The 21,826-nt window shown below is 42.0% G+C and overlaps 3 protein-coding genes across 4 annotated transcripts; 1 reads left to right on the top strand and 2 right to left on the bottom strand.

The window, feature by feature from the left end:
• Positions 1-6,891, bottom strand: snrnp40 (small nuclear ribonucleoprotein 40 (U5)). Its single transcript, XM_072676250.1, has 10 exons — positions 6,646-6,891; positions 5,125-5,254; positions 4,783-4,876; positions 4,465-4,630; positions 3,395-3,517; positions 3,111-3,231; positions 2,922-3,004; positions 1,745-1,806; positions 1,563-1,666; positions 1-204 (listed from the first exon to the last, which is right to left on the bottom strand). The coding sequence occupies exons 1-10, from the start codon at positions 6,754-6,756 to the stop codon at positions 155-157; spliced, it is 1,044 nt and encodes a 347-aa protein (XP_072532351.1). The 5' UTR covers positions 6,757-6,891; the 3' UTR covers positions 1-154.
• Positions 6,892-6,981: 90 nt separating this feature from the next.
• zcchc17 (zinc finger, CCHC domain containing 17) lies at positions 6,982-12,726 on the top strand. Of its 2 annotated transcripts, XM_072676252.1 has the most exons (8): positions 6,985-7,282; positions 8,199-8,275; positions 8,378-8,435; positions 8,945-9,045; positions 9,252-9,343; positions 11,334-11,434; positions 12,087-12,202; positions 12,439-12,726. In XM_072676252.1, exons 2-8 carry the CDS (start codon positions 8,204-8,206, stop codon positions 12,592-12,594), a joined length of 696 nt encoding a protein of 231 aa, XP_072532353.1. In that variant the 5' UTR covers positions 6,985-7,282; positions 8,199-8,203; the 3' UTR covers positions 12,595-12,726. The 2 variants fall into 2 exon arrangements, with proteins under 2 accessions (XP_072532352.1, XP_072532353.1); XM_072676251.1 differs by having other exon boundaries at positions 6,982-7,282; positions 12,087-12,726.
• A 374-nt stretch (positions 12,727-13,100) lies between these two features.
• On the bottom strand, positions 13,101-15,786 carry fabp3 (fatty acid binding protein 3, muscle and heart). The gene is made up of 4 exons (XM_072676219.1): positions 15,618-15,786; positions 14,060-14,232; positions 13,481-13,582; positions 13,101-13,299 (listed from the first exon to the last, which is right to left on the bottom strand). Exons 1-4 carry the CDS (start codon positions 15,688-15,690, stop codon positions 13,246-13,248), a joined length of 402 nt encoding a protein of 133 aa, XP_072532320.1. The 5' UTR covers positions 15,691-15,786; the 3' UTR covers positions 13,101-13,245.
• Positions 15,787-21,826: the final 6,040 nt, after the last annotated feature.

Genomic DNA, 21,826 nt, shown 5'->3' with positions numbered 1-21,826 from the left:
TTTCTCAAAAAATGAGTTTATTAAAAGCATATAAAAGTCCCACATTTTATCCATTGTTATGCAGTTTCAGAACAACATGACTAAATCATCAAACACTCCCCCTAGCTCACTCACTCATTCTCTCTCAAGACACACACACACACACACAAACACACTACTGGATCTCCCCCATGTACAGCCGCTTGTCACTGGATCCAGAAAGAACTATGAAGGAAAAGAAATCAATAAATTACATCTGAAAATACTGACTGTAGTACAGAATACAGGCAGTCTGGCCAAAGTCACTCTGGTCTCTGAGGGTCAAAAACATGGAAGGTCATGCCCTTTCACTTTCCTTTAGGGTTCAGAGCCAGATCACGGTTGATTTCAGGCAGAATAGTAAGGAACCGAAAGCTAATATAAGAGGCTCACACCTTTAGTTTTTAGGAAAGGCGTTTGACACACAGATGGTCATCAGGAGGGGTCACCAAAGAACCCTTACTAAAGAAAATGATGAAGTGTTTGTAACACATATCATTTTACCAGACTTTTGCCCATTTCCTCTCCAGTTTGGATAGTGAACCGACATTCTCCCCAAGCACATGCAATGCTCGCAACACCGGGAGGGTGAAAACCAACACACACCTCCTTTGATATGCGCACAGCCAGCCAGCACCTCTTTTTCCGAACTGCTGCCGATCACCGAGCAACCAGGAGGAAAACACCAACACATCGCCCAGCAAACGCCAGTGCTGGCCAGTACTGCACTGTAGTGATGTGGGAAGAAAGTGCCATCTACCCACCCTGGAGAGGACAAGGCCAATTGTGCTCTCTGGTCACTGGCTGTCGATAGCTAGCAGCATGACCGGTATTAATAGGTCATACCGAGAGCCTTATTCCCCTGGACTATTCGGGGCCTTGAAAGTCTTTTCTTTCATTTATTTGCTGGTTTAAAAGGCTGTCTGTGAAGAACAAGAATAGTCCCAATGGTCTTGAAAATGTTGGTTTGAAGATAATTGGAGTCTAACAGAGAGACCTGGGCTCCCTGTGGCCTAGATAGCAAAAGAAATCGGTCAACTGTTTATATTCTGTCTAGCAAATTTACTGTAACGCCATCAGGTCAGCATTATAATGTGCCTCGGGATTAGTTTAACATGGCGAGACAGAGTAATATAATTTTACTACAGGACGTCTGTAAAATGTAGCAATGCGCACAGAAATCTTATATCCCACTGACAGTACGAATGAAAGTTTTGTTAATTAGCAGTAACATATGTTTGTACACGTATGTAGGCTATACACCACGGCACACAGAAGCGTCTAGCCTCTGAGAAGTCCTTCACTGATCATCTGGATTTGGATGTTGTATGCTGTACAACACCTGAGAGTTGCCACAGATCACAGGCCATGCATGATGAACCTAAATGCCTCTTCACTGACCTTTTTCTGACCCTTGTATGTGGATTTATGCATGTTGTCTCTGCATGCAAGTTGTGTTTGGATGTGGTAACCTGCAAATAACTGCCCTCTCTGGGATTAATCAAGTAATTTGGTCTGAACTAAACTGTAAAGAAAATAATTACCAATGGGTTCTTCTGGATGAAAGGCCACCTCATTGACTGATCCAGCATGACCAGGGAGCTTATAGAGGATTCTACGAGAGGTTGTGTCCCAGACATAGACAAACCTAAAACCAAGACATACAACAGTTATACACGGTCACTGATATGTAGTAAACTCATCCACCAGCATTTACACAGCTCACCTGTCAGCGGAGCCTGCCGCTATCTTACTCCCGTCTGGTGACCAGGAGCATCGCAGAAGATTCTTAGGAGGACAAAAATAAAAAAAAATCAAGTCAACACAATGACTGGTTACAGGCATTTAGTTTTAACCAAAATAATAACACACTGGTCAGCTAGTGATCAGTATAGATGGTTAAGATGCTTGTGATTAGAACCAGACATGTAGAAGAGACTTAGATTTACTATAAAATAATATAATATGTAATAAATACATTATAAATGCATTTGTGCAATTTGTTTATAAATACACAACCACATACTTCCCTCAACCTGCTCAAACCATTTTAGCTAACCAAACATAAATAAATAAACACACTACAAAAAAATGTCAACATGCAAAAGTTTGGACACTAGACAAGTGGTTAGGGGTAGCAGGAGACAAGGTTTTAGACCTTGATTAGCATCAGGTCTGAGGCATTTGACGAACTGTAATTAGGACTCTTCAAACCTTGTGCTCAAGCACTTCAAGTCATTCAAATAATAGCGGTACGCAAACAGCCTGTCTTTCGATGCCCACGAAGCAGGGGAAGGATATACAAAGATAGCCACACGTTCGCATCTTGCGGTTTCGAAAGAACTGAAGGTTATTAAGAAACGGCTCCAAACACAAACTTAAATTGAAGCTTGCATGCTTCCATGGAATACATTACCTTATCAAAATGTCTGTGGGAATACTGGTTGCTTAACCACTTAGAACAGGCTAAAACATGTATCTGGGAAATACTCCCAACCCAGCGGATGAATGCGTGTGTGTGATTTTCAAACAAATAGAAACTTTCATTTTCTGGAACATCTTAAGAACAAGAGTGTTGACAAGTCATTGCAACTAATACTTCTGTGTCCTGTTGAGGCAGGTGGGTAATATGTATTGTACCATTAAAAGAAGTCTATAGGGTGGGCGGTACACATGCAAAATAAGGTGAACTTCCCTTTTAAGGTCTGGATGCAGTTTGAGTGGGTTGAGAATCAGCGGTCTTTTTTTTAAGCGTGAGCGACTACTGACGTCTAGTGTATATTAGCAGCATTAGCCTTGTAGCTCCACTGCCCAATTACAGAAGCAAAAAATGGACACCAAACATGTCTTGGTACACTACATGTAAGTTGTGGCAAGTAGCAGAGTTAAAGAAGAGGCATTACCTTTTCAAAGTTGTGGACATTGCCCTGGAAGATCTTCACACATCTCTCCTTTGGGGCGAATGGACGGATATCCCAAACACGCACTACATCACATAGATCACAAAACACCCTCAATATACAGAGGAGGAAACCCAAACACACTGTTTGCAGCCTGTAATCTCAAACCCCCTTCCTCTCTACGTCACTCACCACTGTTGTCCATGGAGTTGGACAGTAGGTAGGATCCCTCTGAGCTGAGACTGAGCCCTGTCACAGAGTCTCCATGTCCCTGCATGCTGTAAATCAGCTTATTCTGCCTCAAATCCCACACCTTCAACATGTGCACGCACACGCACGCACACACACACACACACACACACACACACACACACACACACACACACACACACACACACACCAATCACCATCATGTTCATGCAAATGCTCATTTCAGAATTGGATGTTAGGTCTCATGTCTGAAATGTTAGGAGTACCTTAATGTCATTATCGATGCCTCCTGAGATGATCTGATCACTGGTGTCATTAAAGGTCACGCTCAGAACCTGGTAGGTGTTCTGGAACGTGTGAATGGATGCCTTTTTTCTGATATCCCACAACTGAGGAAAAAAAACAGATAATTTTTTTTAGTATTTATTTGTTTATTAACGCTTGTAATACAGTCCCACAACTTTTATTTTTCCCTCTGTATTCCAGTCCTCACATCTCCTAGTTCTACAATCACTCGCCTATTTTAGAAGTGGGTCATACTCACATATGCATGGTTTTATTCTATTCCAAAGGCGTGTATTCTAAATTAAACTTCAAATAGTATGGTAAAAATGAATTCCATGGCACCCTTCGAAACTGAAAAGCCTTTATTGTATTATGGCTGAAGTGCCAACGTCATTCACAGCTCGCTTTCAAAAGGATTACAGTGAAACCTTTGATAAAGAGATTTTCATTTTTTTGGAACAGTGCCATGGAAATTCATTAAATTCCCTTGATCCTTTTAGAAGAGCTCCATGTTTGATTCCTTTTTTAGCTGATATTAACATTGCAGGCAAAGCAAAAGACCTTCTTAACTGTCAATGGAAGTCAAAGGAAAAATAATTTTATTCCAAGTCACTTTGGAGCATTTGTGTGGGCCCTTTTATCATGAAGGTTTGAACAACACATAAAACACACAACTGTACATAACATCATAACATTCCATTACCACATGTACATAACATCAAGCACCTAGCCATGCAGTTTGCCTTTACATACACTGGTGAAAGAAAGGGGGGGTTCTAAAGAGCTCACTGAATTCTAACAGGGTACTGTAGTAGGATGTCATTAATGCAACAAGTCAGTGGGTCAAATTTCTCCCTCCTATATACACTCTACCATCAACTGCAATGCAGCCCTCACAACAACGCTTCAAAATGTAGTAGAAAGCCTTCCTTGGACAATAGAGACAGTTACCCCAACAAAGTTTAACCCCCTTGATCTGGAATCTGGAATAAACAATTTGAAATATCATCCCATATTTGGCTCATGTCACAATACACATTATGGTTGTTACCTTCACAGTTCCGTCATCACTGCCAGTGCAGGCAAGCTGTGGGCCACGCCGGGCAGGAAAGCAAGAGTTCACAAAGGATGTGTGGCCTTTCAGACGCTTCACACGCTCACCAGTCTCACTGTCCCACACACACACAGTCTTATCCGTACTGGCTGAGAAAAGCAGGCTGGAAAGCAAAAACACATACACATCACCTTCAAAAAGCATCCTGCAATAACAGTGTGTCCAACTCATGTGATCATGATTTGAGATGATCACCATGAAGAAAAGATTAATCTTATCCTAGGTCATAACTTGTTTACACTCCTACACACACACCTGCCATCTGTATTGTAGTGAAGCTCCATCACAGCTCCAGTATGGCCCTTCAATGTGGCAAAGTTCTCACAGTCTCCATACACACTCCATAACACTGTGCAACACACAAACAACATTTCAGACACTGCACATATGGGGAGTAACTTGTAAGTGTGGTCACACACCAATGCCCATCAATGCAGAACAAAAAGGTCCTACTGCTCAGACCCTGATTAAAATGAACAGTCTATTGGGTCTTGGTGTCTGAACCTAGCTCACAGCAGAATGACAAAAAAAAGAAAGTGCCATGATAATAACTGAACACAGTGCACGTTCACAAATACACTCAGATCATTGTCTTACAAATGAGGCGATCATATCCTGCAGAAGCTAGCGTGGCTCCATTGGGATGAAACTTGCAGCAGTAGACTTCCCCTTCATGCCCGGACAGCAACATTATAGGAGCCTGCAAACTGGAGCTTCGAGGAGGCCCCTGACAAACCAATCCACAAACACAATTAAACATACTGACCTTCTGATGACAGAGCAAGAACAACAGACAATTAAACAGATATTGGAATCCTTGTAAGTAAAAGATAAACACTTATTTATGATTATACAGATACATTTGTGAAGGCAGTATGACCATATTAAAGGAAAAGGTGCACATATTGGTCACCGTACTACATACAGCGAAAAGTGTCCTCCGCATTTTAATCATCAAGGGGCTCAAGGGCCCAACAGTGGCAGCTTGCAGAGCTCGGGTATCGAACCCACAATCCTGGCATCAATAGCCTGGAGCTCTAAATGCTGAGCCACCACTGCCCCTGTATTTTATCATATCATGATACATTTTATTGTGATGCACAATGTGCTTTCTTGAGCATATAGTGGATGTGTGCATTAGTGCTTAACTCACTGACAGCATGCAGGGGCAGTGGTGGCTCAGCGGTTAGAGCGCCGGGATATCGATAACAGGGTTGTGGGTTCGATTCCCGGGCTCGGCAAGCTGCCACTGTTGGGCCCTTGAGCAAGGCCCTTTACCCTCTCTGCTCCCCGGGCGCTGGAGTTGGCTGCCCACCGCTCTGGGTGTGTGTGTGTACTCACTGCCCCTAACACGTGTGTGTGTGTGTGTGAGTGTGTGTTCACTACCAGATGGGTTAAATGCGGAGGACACATTTCGCTGTACAGTCCACACTGTACAGTGACGAATACGTGCACCTTTATCACCTTTATCCTTTATCATTACAAAGAGCACAACAAGCCCTGTTTCACTGTGTGTACTGCAGTGAATATTAAATTAACAACAACAAAAAAAGAAAAATCCCTGTATCAAGAAAGGGGAGGGGTGTTGGGGAGTAAAGTGTATTTAATTTGCCAGTAACCATTTCCTTACAACAAAAACTTAATTAAGTTGTAAATTCACAGCTTTTTAAACTGCATTCTGTCTCATAGATTTAAAACCTACAATTTATTGTGAAAGGAGGGAAAAACTACATAACCCCTACCTGGGTAGAAAATGATACTGGGACATATAACCCCTTTCATCGATTCAATGAACTGTTGCCTTTATCTGATGATCCGTTCTCTCGATCTAAAAATGTGTTCCTAAATTTAGGGAAACTGCTTAACTTTTTTAATCGAGAGAACTACTTTTTAAACTATTGGGACGATTTAAGTCTCTAAACATGCGTAAAACAACACAGCAGCAAGAATCTGCGTTTACGGCACCCTGCAGCCTAACACACCAGCTCGTGAGCAGTCTCAATATTGTAAACACTGAAATAGGAAACCAGCAGTTAACTATATTTACTGTACTTTTGAGTTAGACCCCACAGACAGAGGAGTTTATATTAACGTCTATTTGTCTTTTTCAGATGTTACCATAGCCGCTATCTGCTGATTCTGCGCCGCGGCCACCAGCTCGTTCCTGGGTCTCTTCACTGCGGCAGGAACCAGCGCCATGTCCGCGCCCCGCTTCTTCGGTTCGATCATTTCTTGAAGAGTTTTTCAGAGTTAAAGAGGGAGCAAAAAAATCAACCTGCTGGTCAGAATTCACCGCGATTTCTTCCTCGGTGTAAATTTAAATGAATGAATCTCTTCGCCGTCCACCATTAACACCACGCCGGGGTGAAGTGGAAACACTTCCGGTACGATAGAAGCTTTTGATTGGTCCGTCCATGCTGCTCGGTTTCTTATTGGCTGCTGGCGGTGTGGGGGCGCATTTGGACAGGATGTTGTCATCAGAGTAAGACAACAACACGACCCTGCATGAGTTCATTCACTGGATGGAAGAGAATACAGGCAGCTTCGCTCCTCTCGGCTTTTCTTTAAGAGTTTTGATAAATGTGGACGAAAAAGCTGACTAGTGGAATGTGTGGTGTTTTTCCAGCGCTGGTTTCTGCAGGTGTGGTAGCGCTAGCTGCCCAAAAGTGAGCTTTATCGAGCCACTTAAAGAACTGAGTCACTGTAAGGGTCCTCATCCAGAAACCTGCTCCGTCCCGTCCCGTCTGAGAGGGCAGTAAGTTCAGCTGATTTTCTTTATATGATGTTTTTAGTGTGCTGTAATGTTCACAATTTGCAGGGTGGCTGTAGAGGCTAAAATGTAATGCTGTTCATCTTCATGACGAAGCTGAATTTGGGATCCTATTCACCAGCTTGTTTATTAGTTAATTAATTTCTGTTCCTCCATCATGGTGCAGCATTCAAACAGGGTCCATCTGCAGTTGTCCTGTAGAGCCCTGAACGGAACTGCTGCACCATGTGAGGTAGAAAGTAACTTTATAAAAATCTGATGAACCAAACTTCAGAGCCAACATATTGTCCAGTCTTGCGGTGGATAATTTGTCAATTTTATAATATCGTGATCAATTTTGTTATCCCAATACACTATATGATTTTTCTGAGCATAGAGTGGATATTGCTTGTGATTAAAGAACACTGACTGACTGCACATTCAGTAGTAGGAGTATAATTAGTCTTGGTTTATCCCAGTTTATTGGGATGGAGCGCAGAAAATGTTGAATAAAGATGACTTAAGATGGGCCATAAATTTACAATAGGAATCTGACGAGCCAACCTCAGCTGGGCAATATGGCAATGTTTTATTGCATCATGATTCTGCTCATATCATGGATAAATAAGCCTTTTCTGCTCATATTGTGGATATCATCAGTGCTCAATGAACACTGACCAACTGCACGTTTCATTACTAAGAGCTTAAAATGGATTAAGTTCTACAGATATTTTAAATAAAATAAAAAAAAAACAACACTACTGAACTAAATATCGGATAGTTGCTGGATAGCGTTTTTTAGTGTATTGTGTATAGTGTAAGTATTGTGTATTGCACAAATGTCTTTAAATATAATAATGTAGTATTGTGCCATATCACCATCTCCTTCTTTAGCCTTGTGTCTCTGTGTTTCAACCTTTAGAGACGATGGCTGATGAGTATAGAGAGCCAGCCGGGTTGGACGGACTGCCTGAGCTGTATAGCATCCTGCGAGGAGAGGTCAGACATAACACAAACTGAGCAGAGTGACCGTGTGCTCCTCCTTTTCTTCTCATTAATCTCCAACAATATCTCCTTTCTGTCCTTCTATCCCTTTTGCAGGTGGCTTCTGTGACAGATTATGGAGCGTTTGTCAAGATTCCAGGATACAGGAAACAAGGTGACTTTACACAGTCATATAGTTGTTTGTTTGTGAGATTTGAATATGTACCCTTGAGGGTGGCCACTGCCACTTCTCACACAGAGCCTTTAACCCTTGCCCTCCTGCATGTAGTGCATTAAATGCTTTTAATGAATGAATCTGGCTTCTGTAAGGTCCACCCATAAGTGCCAGCTTGTGTAATTTCAATTGAAGAGGACTGCCATTAGAATGACTGACATACTCTGGAGCTGCTGCAAATGAGGCGCACTGTGACTGATGCCAGACGTGGGCTAGAGCGGTATAAAGACTGCAGCATTGGGCTGTGGAGCAGTGGAACTGCATGCTCTGAAGTGATGGAGCACATCTGTGTTGACTTGAAAAGACATATGTGAACTTAAACAGTGATCAGTACCCTAAGGCCGAATGCAATGCAAGTCTTGCCACTTGTGTTTATACTTACTGTGGTTTGCATGTCATTCAGTCATCACTGTATCACTGTATCACTGTAAAGCTCTTGTTTTTCACAGGTTTGGTTCATAAGAGTGAGATGTCTGCCTCTCGAGTAGATAATCCTTCTGAAATCGTGGATGTTGGTGAGCAGGTTTGGATTAAAGTCATTGGCAAAGAGGTACATGGCTGAGAGCAAACACTCCACATACAATATTCCAACAAAATTGTTGAAAATTGGGAATGTCTATATATATATATATATATATATATATATATATATATATATATATATATATATATATATATATATATATATATATATGTATGTGTGTGTGTATATATATATTTTACTGCGCTGCACATTTCATGTTTCCATTGAACCAGATTAATGATGAGAAGGTCAAGCTCTCTTTCTCCATGAAAGCTGTCAATCAAGGGACAGGGCGAGACTTAGATCCGAACAATGTGATGGCTGAGTAAGTAGCTTTCCATTGTAATATTAATGTCCCATTCACACACATACACAGTGCCTATAGATAACTGTTGCACATATTGTACACTGATCATTTCCAAAATAATATTAATCATAATTACAACTAGTAGTAATTGTAGTAATACTAGTTGTCAGCTATTATCAGCTATTATACACTCTGACCCTCATCGTCAAAGCTAAATACCAGTTTGGAAAAGTAATCCGTCCCTTAGCATAACCATTCTAAAGTTACTCTGCCAATTACCTTCCATATTACACACCAGGCTAATTGCCCCCCCCCCCACCTGACATTCCTTGTAGTGGTTTTAAGTACTTCAGAATTAAACTGGCTGTCCTTAAGGATTCCACTACTGCCTGTAGTGTAGTGGTAACATAAAGAATTCACCATGATTGGAAAGGTGCTTTCAAAACAGCTACACCAACGTCTTGCCTGGGTTCCAAACTGGATGACCCAGTGATGAGCCAGGGGGAGATTGATCAGGGAAGCTACCAAGAGGCCAATGGCAACAAGTCTGTATGTCTGAGATCGATCTGTCGGAACAAGCTTTACACAAGGTAGCTCTATATGGCAGCCTGGCAAGAAAGTAGAATCTTCTGAAAAAGTACCTGAGTGGCAAGACCTATCATAAATGTTATCGAATGAGACCTGTTTGATTTGAACTCCAAGCAAGACTGTGTGGATATATCAAATCCAATCTTTTCAAATTTGACTTAGCTCACTTTCATGTGGGGTCTTAGATCGTATATGTGTCCGAATCTTGGGCATGTGACATGAATGGGATTAGTTCAGAGATCAGATATAGATCCATGCCTCTTTGTACCTGTACACAATTGCTTAGTGCTGTCAGCATCCGCCAGCACCAGCAGCACGACAAAACAACCGCAAAGACGACATGCATATCAATGTGCGCATGAGTGCTGTTTCAGGGACAGATTCGTTCACACTGCAAACAGATACAGTGCACTTACAATTATGAATGTGAACCGTCAGGATAGCCAAATCAGATCTAATTGTGCTGTGAATGTGTCCTTAGTTGAAGGGTGTTTTTCTTTAGCAGAGACTGGGTAGTTGTTCAGGATTGACAGAAAAATAGATGCTGTCAAACACATCAGAATTCTTAAGGGAAAACACACACCCCTCAGCTAGACAGCTAACAGTGGGGCAGGAGGATCCTCAGGCATGACCATGACCCCAAACACACTGCCCAAAAAAAAACAAATGATCAGTGACTTATGGTTAGGAATGTGGATGTCCTTGAGTGGCCATGTCAGAGCCCTGACCTAAATCCAATAGATCATCTGTGGATGGACTTGAAGAGAGCAGCCCATTGCTGCTCACCACAACATTTGACTAAACTCAAACAATTCTGCAAGGAATAATAGGCAAATATTCCCCAGTTTAGGTGTGCAAATCTGGTAGAGACTTATCTAAACAGACCTGGGGCTGTTATTAAAGCAAAAGATGGCTCTATTAAGTGTTGATTTAGAGGACTGATTAGTTTTCCAAGGTTTTATTCTAGTTTATTTTTTTAACACAATTACAACAATTACTGTTGCCTAATTGTTGTAGGGCAAAATAGGCCCTGGCGATATTAACAAAATAAAAAAAAAGTTTATATCCCAATATTTAAAGACATTTTTACAATGCGCAATATTTAGGGTGATGCACATGATCACAGACAAAAAACATCAGTAGCAGCAGGTTCTTTAAAAAAAAATATTAACTATTCAAATTCTCTCCCATATTTAGTACAGTGATAGGTTAATAGGTTTTGATTGCAAGCTTGATTTCACAAGTGACAACTTTAAAGGGGTATGATGATTACCTATAAGCACTGTAAGTGTAGGTTCTGCTCATTTGCATTGGTGATTATTCTTGTATTTATAAATGTGCTCATTTTATTTATTTTATTTACACACATACAATTTTTCTTTTGCTAAGATTGTACATGTCTGTGAATGTTTACATACAGGCAGGATGCTCGCAGGCGAAGGCGCTTTCAGGATAATACAGGCCAGAGGATCACTTTAGAGGCTGTGCTGAACACCACCTGTAAGAAGTGTGGGTGCACAGGTAAGAAGCTAACATTTAATACAAACACATCACTATCACTACCTGTATGTAACCAGACTGACAGCTGGAGATCTAAACCAGAACTTTCTGAAGATAAAATCTTTACTGTTTTTACTTTCATCAGAGGCAAGCCGCAACCCTTCATTTAAACCCGTTCAGTTCAAATCTTTACATTGATATCAGGGCAACCACACAACCACTCGAAATGTCAACGCTGTAGCACAAAGTCAATTTAACACTAAGCCTCAGTGAAATAACTGAAATAAGTAACATACCAGGGATTTGTACAACATGCCTCATTCATTTGAACAGTCAGAATTAGTCATGTTTTTAATGTGGTTATATTCTAACCTTTTGTCGTTAGTTGTCAAATTAGTGGAGATTTCAAGCCTCTTGCAAGCTTCTTGTTTGCCTGACCCTACTCCAAAGGTTCTTAAGTTAGGAACACCTCAAGAGAACTGCAACACTCCAGTTGTGTAACTATATTATAGTACAGGCGTGCGTGAGTGTATTTATTTTAGTACGCTTGGTTTTATAGCCTCAGTGGTTCTGGTTTGCCCTGCAGCTCAACAATTGTCACGACAGCTGTGTGGGACTGTCAAAGTAAGCCAAAGGTCTAGGAGTCTGTGTCCATGCATGTGTTTGCTTTCAGGTCACTTTGCAAAGGACTGCTTCTCACAGGCTGGGCTGCAGTACAGTTTGGTGCCAGAAGAGGAGGAGGAACCAGCTGGTCAGAGCGTCCAATCAGTGCCTCAGAAGCGAAAGAAGGTTGTAGCACGCCCCTCACACCACACCCTTTTGGCAACTGTTAGATTTATAGCATCAGAAGAAACCCAGCAGGCGACCAGTTGCATAACCATGCTCTCGTTTATCAAGCCCTTTCCTCCATCCCTGGTTCCTTATCTCTCCCTCAGTCCCTGGCAGCTATATTATCAGTGCTTAACCTGTTTGGTTCTTTGGATTGCTGTTCCAGTTTTTCATATTGCTTCTTTTTCTGCTCATAGGAAAAGAAAGCCAAGAAAGAGAAAAAGAAGAAAGAGAGAAAACGACACAATTCATCTTCTGACAGCAGTGATGATACCAAAAGGGTCAGACACTCCCATACACATTCTGAGAAGAAGAAAAAGCACAAGAAGCATAAGCATAAAGCTCACAAATGAATGGAGTGTTTTTATAATGTAAAGTTGGTGTGTGAGAGATAATGGCTTCATTTGTAAGTCTTTTTTTGTTCATGTGGCAGAAATGTACTGAACAGTCCTGCAACCTGAAAAATAAAACATTTGTTGGCTTCATAGAGCTTAATTTGGGTTTAGAGGTGAAGGGTCAAGTGGTTCAGTCCTTCATGACTTCCCTTCACCCGGCGTTACACCACCACAAGACACTCATCAGCTCAAATTAGAACACAAGTCACAGGGATACAGGAACATGCTTAAATTAGACATGCAGAACACTGTTCCAAATAAATTTGCAACATAGTGTACCAACACAGTTCCCTTGCTTTGGAGCTGGTGATGGAAATACTGACTGATATAAATAGGCCGTGTGATGGACTTGTGATGGCTCTGGCACAGTGATGAAAACAGCAGCTTGTGTACGCTAGCTTAAGGTGAGGAATCTCTGACTGGACGGACACACACACACACACACATCAGAAGACCAACACACATTTGTTTTGGGTGGAAAGGTAGCTTTATTTCCGTTTGAGGTTATGATACAAAGAAAAGGAACAAGGACTATTGACAACCGTTGGAAATGTATTTGACCAAAGCGAAGGCATCCACAGGACCAAGGACAGGATTGTAGGTTTCACTTTACTCTGCTTTCACGTAGGACCGTGTACTGACTACATCGCCGATAGTTAGTGTCTGTCAAAAGAGAAAGTAATAAGAATCAGCAAAAAAAAAAAAACAAAAGTGTGCCAGTGTACACCATTATCCCCTAGAGTCAGCAGCTGAAACAGGGCATGAGGGTTTATCACATGCTGACAAAGGAAAAAGTCAGCACTTCAGTCAGACGCTGTCTCCAACACATGCAGGTAGTACTAACCAGTGTGAGACTGTTGCCGTTGACTTCTCGGACCAGTGTCGTCTCTTTGCCGTCCCATTTCTGAACATGGACCAGCTTGCCTCCGTCAATGGTCACCAAAGACTGAAACCAACATAGAAGGAAGAAAAAGCAAAAACACATTACATAAGCAAAATGTGGTCAATCTACAAGTGCAGCGCTCTCCTCGTTGTCTAAATTAGGTTTGGGTAAATCAGTTGTGTTGGATTTAGTTCAGTGCAGTGAGAAACACTATATAATCATAGCATTTATAGTTTGAACAGTATTTTTTCCTCTGTTAAATGTTACACTTGCAGACCTCTGTTCTGTGTACTGCGCTGATGTACCTAAATCACATCAGTTACATGCTTTTACACCAGCATTCTGCAAGTAGGGGACTCGGGGATATAAAGCCAATATTGCCAAGTAGGCAATGATTATGACCTACATCAGTCTCACATTTAAGACATCCTGCAGTTCCAACGATATGTAGAGATCCAGTCACCAACTCTGCAACTAAAATCGTGCCAGAGCAAAGATTTAGCATTTTTTTGACCCGGCACATCAAGCACATGCACATACCTTGACTTTACGATCATCTGCTGTGGTCTCGTCAAACTCCTCTCCCAGTTTGAATTTGATCTCCGTGTTCTTAAAGGTACTGACTGTCTTTAACGTGATGAAATCATCTTCCAGGGAAATGATTGTGGTGGGTTTGGTCATACTGCCAACCTGACGCGTTGCAAAGCCCACACCTACAACATACACATAAAATACACAAAACTGATCCAACATGCATGTAGTCATATAATTACTTGTTAGAATGCTTTGGCTATGGATGCTTGTCCATACAGCATCCCAACACACATGCATGTTTAGCAAACAGTATTTCCACATGAGGAGACAGCATAAACACTTCTGTGTACTATAAGGACCCAGAGTCACGTGTTTCTCATTCTTGCAGGAAACAGTTCTCTCAAGTAAGCTTAATATATTCGCACAGACAGAGCCGAAGGCCAAACTGGAAAATGCATGCAAAATGAACACATTCTCTCCCCCAGTCCCATTCTCAGTGACTCTCAACCACCCCCCACGAACATTCACTGGGTTAATCATGGGTGAACATGTTCCAGCAGAAGACCAAACTCTGGAACGGTCATAAGGGTCAAGTCAACAGTCCCAGGCTTGCATACACAGACGGCGCAAGCTGTTAATATTGATCATATTGATTTGTTCTGTAAATACAGTGGGTCAGTGTGGGCAGGGGTGACCCCGTCCTTCTGATACAGGGCTAAATTTCAATATCCCTAGTTTCTTGTAAACTTCTGACAGACAGCTCTTGCCCCACCCAAACCCACACCATCAGTCACACACTCATTCCCACCCTTCTCTTAAGGATCCTCCCTATAGCCCACCCCCTCCCCTTCTCTTCTCCTTCTCTCCCAAGGCCACATTCACTCTTACACACACACACACACACACACTCTCTCGACTCAACAAACGCCTATTGTGTGCATTGTGAGCTCGTGTGAGTGATCAGCATAGGCAGTGCACTGCTGCAGGCGTGGACGTGTTGGGCCTAACCTCCCTCTCCTTACTCTACAGCTGCACAGAAGTCAAGTCAATACAGGCCAACTTGAAATACTGGCAGAACACCGTATCTGAACTCACGGTACAGTTCATAAACGACATGCAGGCTTAAAATGCGATCAATGAAAACAGGTTACAGCAGCGCGCGTGGTGCAAAATTACCACACACCATCCAGACGTTTCGGAAACCCCCCACCCTATTTCTGAATGCTGTAACTTATGCACACGCTGCACGTGGTCCTGCTACTGCGTGAGGGCCAGTCGGTTCATATACGCGCATGCAGAGCTAGCAGAATAAGGGGATCCTCCCTCCTTTACTGAAGCACACACGCCATGCACCTGCACACGCGCTGCTCTCAAATTCCTATCGAAAATAACCCGTACCAGCCTAGAAGGCCTTTTTTGCACTTTTTTGTGCAGGCTGGCTCACTCACTCACTCACTCACTCGCGCGACTGTAAATGCGTGGAGAGCCTCACTGCACTATCAAAAACGCCACGGCTACAGCCTACAGCACGCGAACGCAAGCACCTGCTCGCGCCCATACTCACCGAGAGCCTTCATGTAGTCGTCGAAGTTCTTGCTCTCCTTCAGGTTCCACGTGCCGACGAAAGCATCTGCCATGTTTTCGGTTCGAGTGAAGGAGCCGAGCGGAGCGGAGCGAGACGGAGTGGGAGAAGGAGCGCGTGAATGACGGTGGGGAGTGAAGAAAACGAGAGACGGGGAACAGCTCCTGTAATCTTACTGGCCGATTTATACCGGCTGTTCCTGACGTCACCGCACAGCCTGAGAAGGGGGCGGGGTGGTGGTGGAGGAGGAGGGGAGGGAGGACAAAAGGGAGGGAGAGAAAGATGGGGTTGGGGGGATGGTGGATGGGGGGATGGTGGATGGGGGGATGGGGGGTTGGGGGGTTGGGGGGTTGGGGGATGGTGGGTGGTGGTGGATAGGGGCTGAACGGAAGAATTAAGGGAGGAAGGGAAGGAGGGACAACAACAGCTGTATTAACAGTCGCTGTGCTTGATGAGAGAGAGAGAGAGAGAGAGAGAGAGGGAGAGAGAGAGAGAGAGAGAAAGAGAGAGAGAGATTGTTCAAGGCCTGTAAAGCCAAAAGGCCAAGCTATAGAAATGTGGAAGAATGAAAGATGGGGGAAGAGAATGAATGATTTAGGGGTCAAGGTCAAATAGTCAAACAGTCAAAAATCTCTTTCCCATCTGCCCTTCACATTAAATGGTCTGTTAACAATCTCTCTCTCTCTCTCTCTCTCTCTCTCTCTCTGTCTCTCTCTCTCCCTCGCTCTCTCTCTCTCTATCTCTATGTAGTCTTGCACAGGCCTGTGAGGATCTGACCCCAGGACCCCTATTTCTTCTTTCCCACCACCCTCAGTATTTTTGGAGGGTGTGCAGGGTGTGTTTGCTGTTCAGTTCAGTGAGTGTAGAGCTTTTTAGATAGATAGACCACAGAAATACAGGATATTTGCATTGGTGAAATAATAAAGTATTGGGACACTTCACACCTACAGCAACTTTTATGACTTTTTATTCTAACCCTGTAGGCATTAATATGGAGTTGGTCCTCTTTTGCAGCCCTAATAGCAGGTTTGGAGCTCTGCAGCGTTGGCCACTTCTATGCAGTCTGCTCTGAGCTCAGCACTCTGTGGCCGCACTGTGTAACTTTATGTGGTCTGAGTTGCTGTGGTTTCTAAACACTTCCACTTTTCAGTAACACCACTCAGAGTTGATGGTGGAAGATCTAGGAGGGAAGACATTTCACAAATTGACTTGCACCGTTGCAACGATGGCTCCCATTACAGAACCACGCAGGAATTCAGTGAGCTCTGTAGAACAACTATTGTTTGACAAATGTGTGTAAAGGCAGACTGCATGACAAGGTGCTAAATTTTATACACCTGTGGCAATGGGACTGAATTAAACCCAATACATTTGTCCATATATATATATATATATATATATATATATATATATATATATATATATATATATGTGTGTGTGTGTGTGTGTGTGTATGTGTATGTTTCTTGTTTTTTACTTATAGCTTGTGTTAATAGCTTTAATAAGATTGCACTAGTAAAACACTAATTTAAAATACATTTTTATATCACCTTTCTCACTGTATAATAACAATAACCCAATAACCCTGACACACCCAATTTAACACACTTTACTGTGCAGAAAAATGTCTGTCCACGTTAGCTGAGGGGGTGGGGTTAAGATCTTTGTCATGCAGGCCAAATCAAATATACTCATGTGCCAACTTTCACCTGCAGGCCACACATTGCACACTTTGAACAGGCCTGGTGCAGAGAGCAGACGTAGTGTCTTTCAACAGGGTCTGTGTTACACACTTCTAAACGTTCTACAGGTAATACTACACCTCATTACAGAGTCAGCTCCTCTGACGAAGCACAATGATGAATTTACACAGCAGGCAGCTGACCCGGGTGTGACGAGAGCAATTGTCCTTTGATTCTCTCTCCTTCTCTCTCTCTCTCTCTCTCTCTCTCTCTCTCTCTCTCTGTGTGTGTGTGTATTGAACGTCCTTTGTGAAATAGTGTATATGTAAATGCCTTGTTGTTGTCATAACAAGGTCTTAGGTCTGATTATAAGCTTCTGAATTATTTATAGAGTCTGACATTCTGTAAGAAAGCAGATGTTGTGCCGTTTGCAGCCATTAGCAAACATCTGTTCCTGTTTGTTCCTCTTGGTGAATGGCTTCATGCTGTGGTCAACTTGGGCCGGACCACAGGGATTAGCAGTGGTTTCCACCGTGAGTCTGCTGTAAAAGCAGTAGAAAGCTATCAGATAGAGAAAGATCAGTCTAGTTTACAGACTAGACTAACTTCGTAGGAAGTCATACACATTTAATCACCATCTATTTCAGTCCACCTCAGTCCAAGCCACCGTATTAACAAAGATGTGTCAGCTATTTTAGAGGTGATCTGAGACTGTGGTGTCAAAATGACCTCCTGGAAGACCACAGCTATTCAGGGTTTAAGCATTTTCCTGCTCTAACACACTATATTCAGTACATGAAGACTTGGTGGTTTGCTGGTGAGTTGCTAAAGTGCAATAAAGCTGGAGTAGGTGATTTTAGTGCTATGTTTTGTTGTATTTTTGGAAAGACTCTTAAAATCTCAAGTAATAAATCAAATGGGCTGGAGGGGTACGAAGCTCACCAGTACTGAGCTGTGGAGCAGTGGAGTGGTGCTTCATCGAAATACTTTTTGGATGAGTTTGGGATGAGGTGATCATGCAGCATCCTGACCTCACTAACACTCTTGTTGCTGAAAACAATCAAATCCTCACAGCAGTGCTCCTCCAAAATATAGTAGAAAGCTTCTCCTGGACAGTAGAGACAGTTACTCTAACAAACGCAGGATAAACTCTTTTTCAAGACCCTTGATTTCAGATTAAACAATGAATGAACTTTTACAAAATCACCCACTCCAGCTGTGAAAAGGAGCATGCTGGACGTAATGTGATGTCATTTTCCAGACATTAACAGTGAGTAGCTCTCTTCTTCTGAGGAAAAGGAAACAGGCCCAGTTCAAAGCTTACACTAACTGTGCAAGTAAACTCCAAACCAGCGGTATCTTGTTGGAATATCTGGGTTCTTTTTCCTTAAAGAAAGCCACACCTTGTCTTTCATAATCTGGATTTTCCTTAGGGTGGGATGTGGGCGGAGGTGGTTGGGGGTGGAGGGGGGATGAAAGTCTTCTTAGGAAACCATGTTAAGTGCATCTGCACACACACAGCACATACCTTTCCTGTCCAGGCCAATCTGTCATTTAGCATGCTGCCACCATTACCGATAGCTTTCTTATCCATTAGGCTTATAGTGGCTGAATGTTTTTCCTGACTGACACTCTTTGATAATGAGTCTATTGCATTTTAGAAATTTGAACTGTGGGGGGAGTTATTAATATTAGTGACTGTTGCCTATTGATAGCTGCAAATGCCTCTTTGTGTGTGATTTGTCATTTCTCATTTGCTGCGAAATGTAATGCTTTCATACTTACACTACAAGTATCAGTATACATATGGGATATGTCAACACATGTAATAAGCAAACTACTTCCCCTGGTGGCTCATTTATAGGCCTCCACGTGGCTTCTCCAGTTTCTTCAACTTACTGCTGCCAAATACTCACAGGATACACACTCATGCACTTTCACATACATTACAAAAGCTGTGCTGATGTAGAAACCACGCACTGTACGTGTTGCAAAACACACCAAATCTTTCTTCAATTCAGTTGTTCAGCAAAACAAAAAAAAACTTTCATTTGGACTACTACTTTCAAACACCCTGATTTCATCAGTCCTCACACAGATGGGTTTCTGGACTAGATTGTCAGTGTATCTAATTTAACACAAATGTGTGAGTAAATACTGAGGTCATGTGTTTGACATTGGACACAAACAGGTGCTGAAGAGATGTGAAGAGTGTGTGTGCAAGGGAAGGAATGTGACCTCAAGGAAAAGAGGTGAGAGGTGACACTCATTTTGGATGGCGAGAGACTGGCTGTAGGGAAGTCTAGCACAGGAGTGGTGGAGACGACTTATTACTGCATAAACAGTCACACATCTACAACAACAAGCAGCACAAGTCATACTCCTCATCAACCACAGCCTTTTCTCAAGGTCTAACTGTGTGTGTGCGTGTGTATAGTACATGTGCACTGGGCACACAGGGCATTCTATCTGGCACATGTATGCAGCGCCATCTGGAGGTTATACAAGAAGCGGTACACAAGAAACAAATGGAAATGCACCCCCCTCCACACACACACACACTTCTGCACACACAGTCTCACACACACACATACACGCACCCACACTATTAGGGGAGGGTGAGATAATGCCCAGTTCAGAGCAGAATAAAGAAAAGACACAATGGGACAGGCCTTTGTTAGCTGTATCCATGGAAATGTACCCATGTCGAGAGAGAAAGGGAGAAAGAGAGAGAGAGAGAGAGAGAGAGAGAGAGAGAGACCAACAAACAGACAGAATAAAAAGTGTTGGGCTTTCTTGCTTAAAGTGTGCCTGAAACCAGACAGACTGAGCTGAAGAGAACACAAAAGTGGAAAAGCAGATGGAAGACATTTCAGATTTGAATTGCCATCATTTACAACTCTGCACATCTGTGGCTGTGTTCCACGCTGCAAAATGCAATCACACACACACACAACCCCCAAAAAACAGCAAATACCAGACAAAACAATGTGCTTTATAATCAGAAATGCTTGAATTCCAATTGGAACTCTGTGGATCAAGACTGGCTGGATATGCAGAATGTGAAGAAAAAGAGTCCTCTATCCTGTTAGCTCTTTATAGTCATGTCTCTATAGTTGGGTGATTTGCAACAAAATGACTGGTTTGTACTACATTCTTCATTCCCCTAATAACAGAGCTCAATCTCCAGAATTCCCCCAGTGCTGAGGGCAATAGGACTGCACAGTTTAGTCTTAGCCTAGCTTTTTTATGGATAAGATGGCCAAATTTGGACGATACATAAGGGAAGTACATAAAGGGAAATTTAGTCAGGGTGTGATTTTGTGATTTTTATACCAAACATGGTCATAATTCATGATAAATTATGTCTACATGTCCATTTTTCCAAACTCTCTTTGTCCCTTAGAAATTACACAGGCTGTTTTTTGTTGCCGTGCCTTTAAGACTAATGTGTGTAACGGAGCTCTGTCCTGATTGGGCGCACTGTTTTGTGCCTCATTCATAAAGCAGTCCATATTTAAACAGACCTGTTTAAAACATCTTTTTAACCAGTTAGGGCGTTCACACAGAGAGTGGAGCGAAATCTACAGAATACAAGTTGAACAATAAAAGACACTGAAAATAAAGTAAGCACACAAAAAATGTGAAAACAATAATTTTGTGGTTAATGTTATAAAAAATTAAATAATACATAACATGAATACATAACTATGTATTATATCCTAAAAGCTGACATAAGTATTAAATCAGAATTTAATATTGTATTTATTTAATATTTAAATTATTTTACTGTATTTATTTAAATGAAAGACATGTTTTATTGAACTTCCATAAACTTCTATTTCTATTTTGTATGTTGTATTTTTATGGTTTATGGTGTATCTTTATGTTTGTATCTTTAGAGGTCATCATCCTATCATTTTGCTAGGGGTGAAATTAGATCACAGGTTACATCTGTTAGATTTAATAAAGTGTGACTATTGTGCACCATAGGTCACTGATTACACCTGGATCACATTTGCTTTTTGGTTATCATCCCAGGTTCTTGGTTTCAAGCTCTAGTTAGCTATATGTTGGTAAACAGGTTCTACTCAGCTTGTTTGGGTGATTGTATTGTCAGTTACTTTCTTATTAAATTGATCAAAGATAATGCATTTTGGGAAACTTCTAAAAGAGCAGTCCTTTACATGATATTGGAATTTTCAACTAAATTTGAGAACCAACTAAAAGGATCATGATGATGAACCGGTGGCACTGTACAAGAGATCAACTGTTTAATTGTTTATAAAAATTAAGATATGTGTAATAATATGGTCGGCGGTATGGTTGTCTTTGTCTGTTGCATTGTTATCATTGTCTGCATTGTCATTCATTATCTGGTAATGAATCAGCTCACTGGGGTGGTTGTGAGATTTTAAATTGGTGACTGCAAACCACACATCATACTGAAAAAATTGATTTTTGATGCAGCCCATACTGCCAGCATACTGCATGAATTTCTCAAACATA

This window comes from Salminus brasiliensis, chromosome 3 (assembly GCF_030463535.1).
Source record: "Salminus brasiliensis chromosome 3, fSalBra1.hap2, whole genome shotgun sequence".
Lineage (NCBI taxonomy): Eukaryota > Metazoa > Chordata > Actinopteri > Characiformes > Bryconidae > Salminus > Salminus brasiliensis.
Note: the sequence above shows the minus strand (reverse complement) of the source record. Positions and strands in the feature narration are given on the sequence as shown.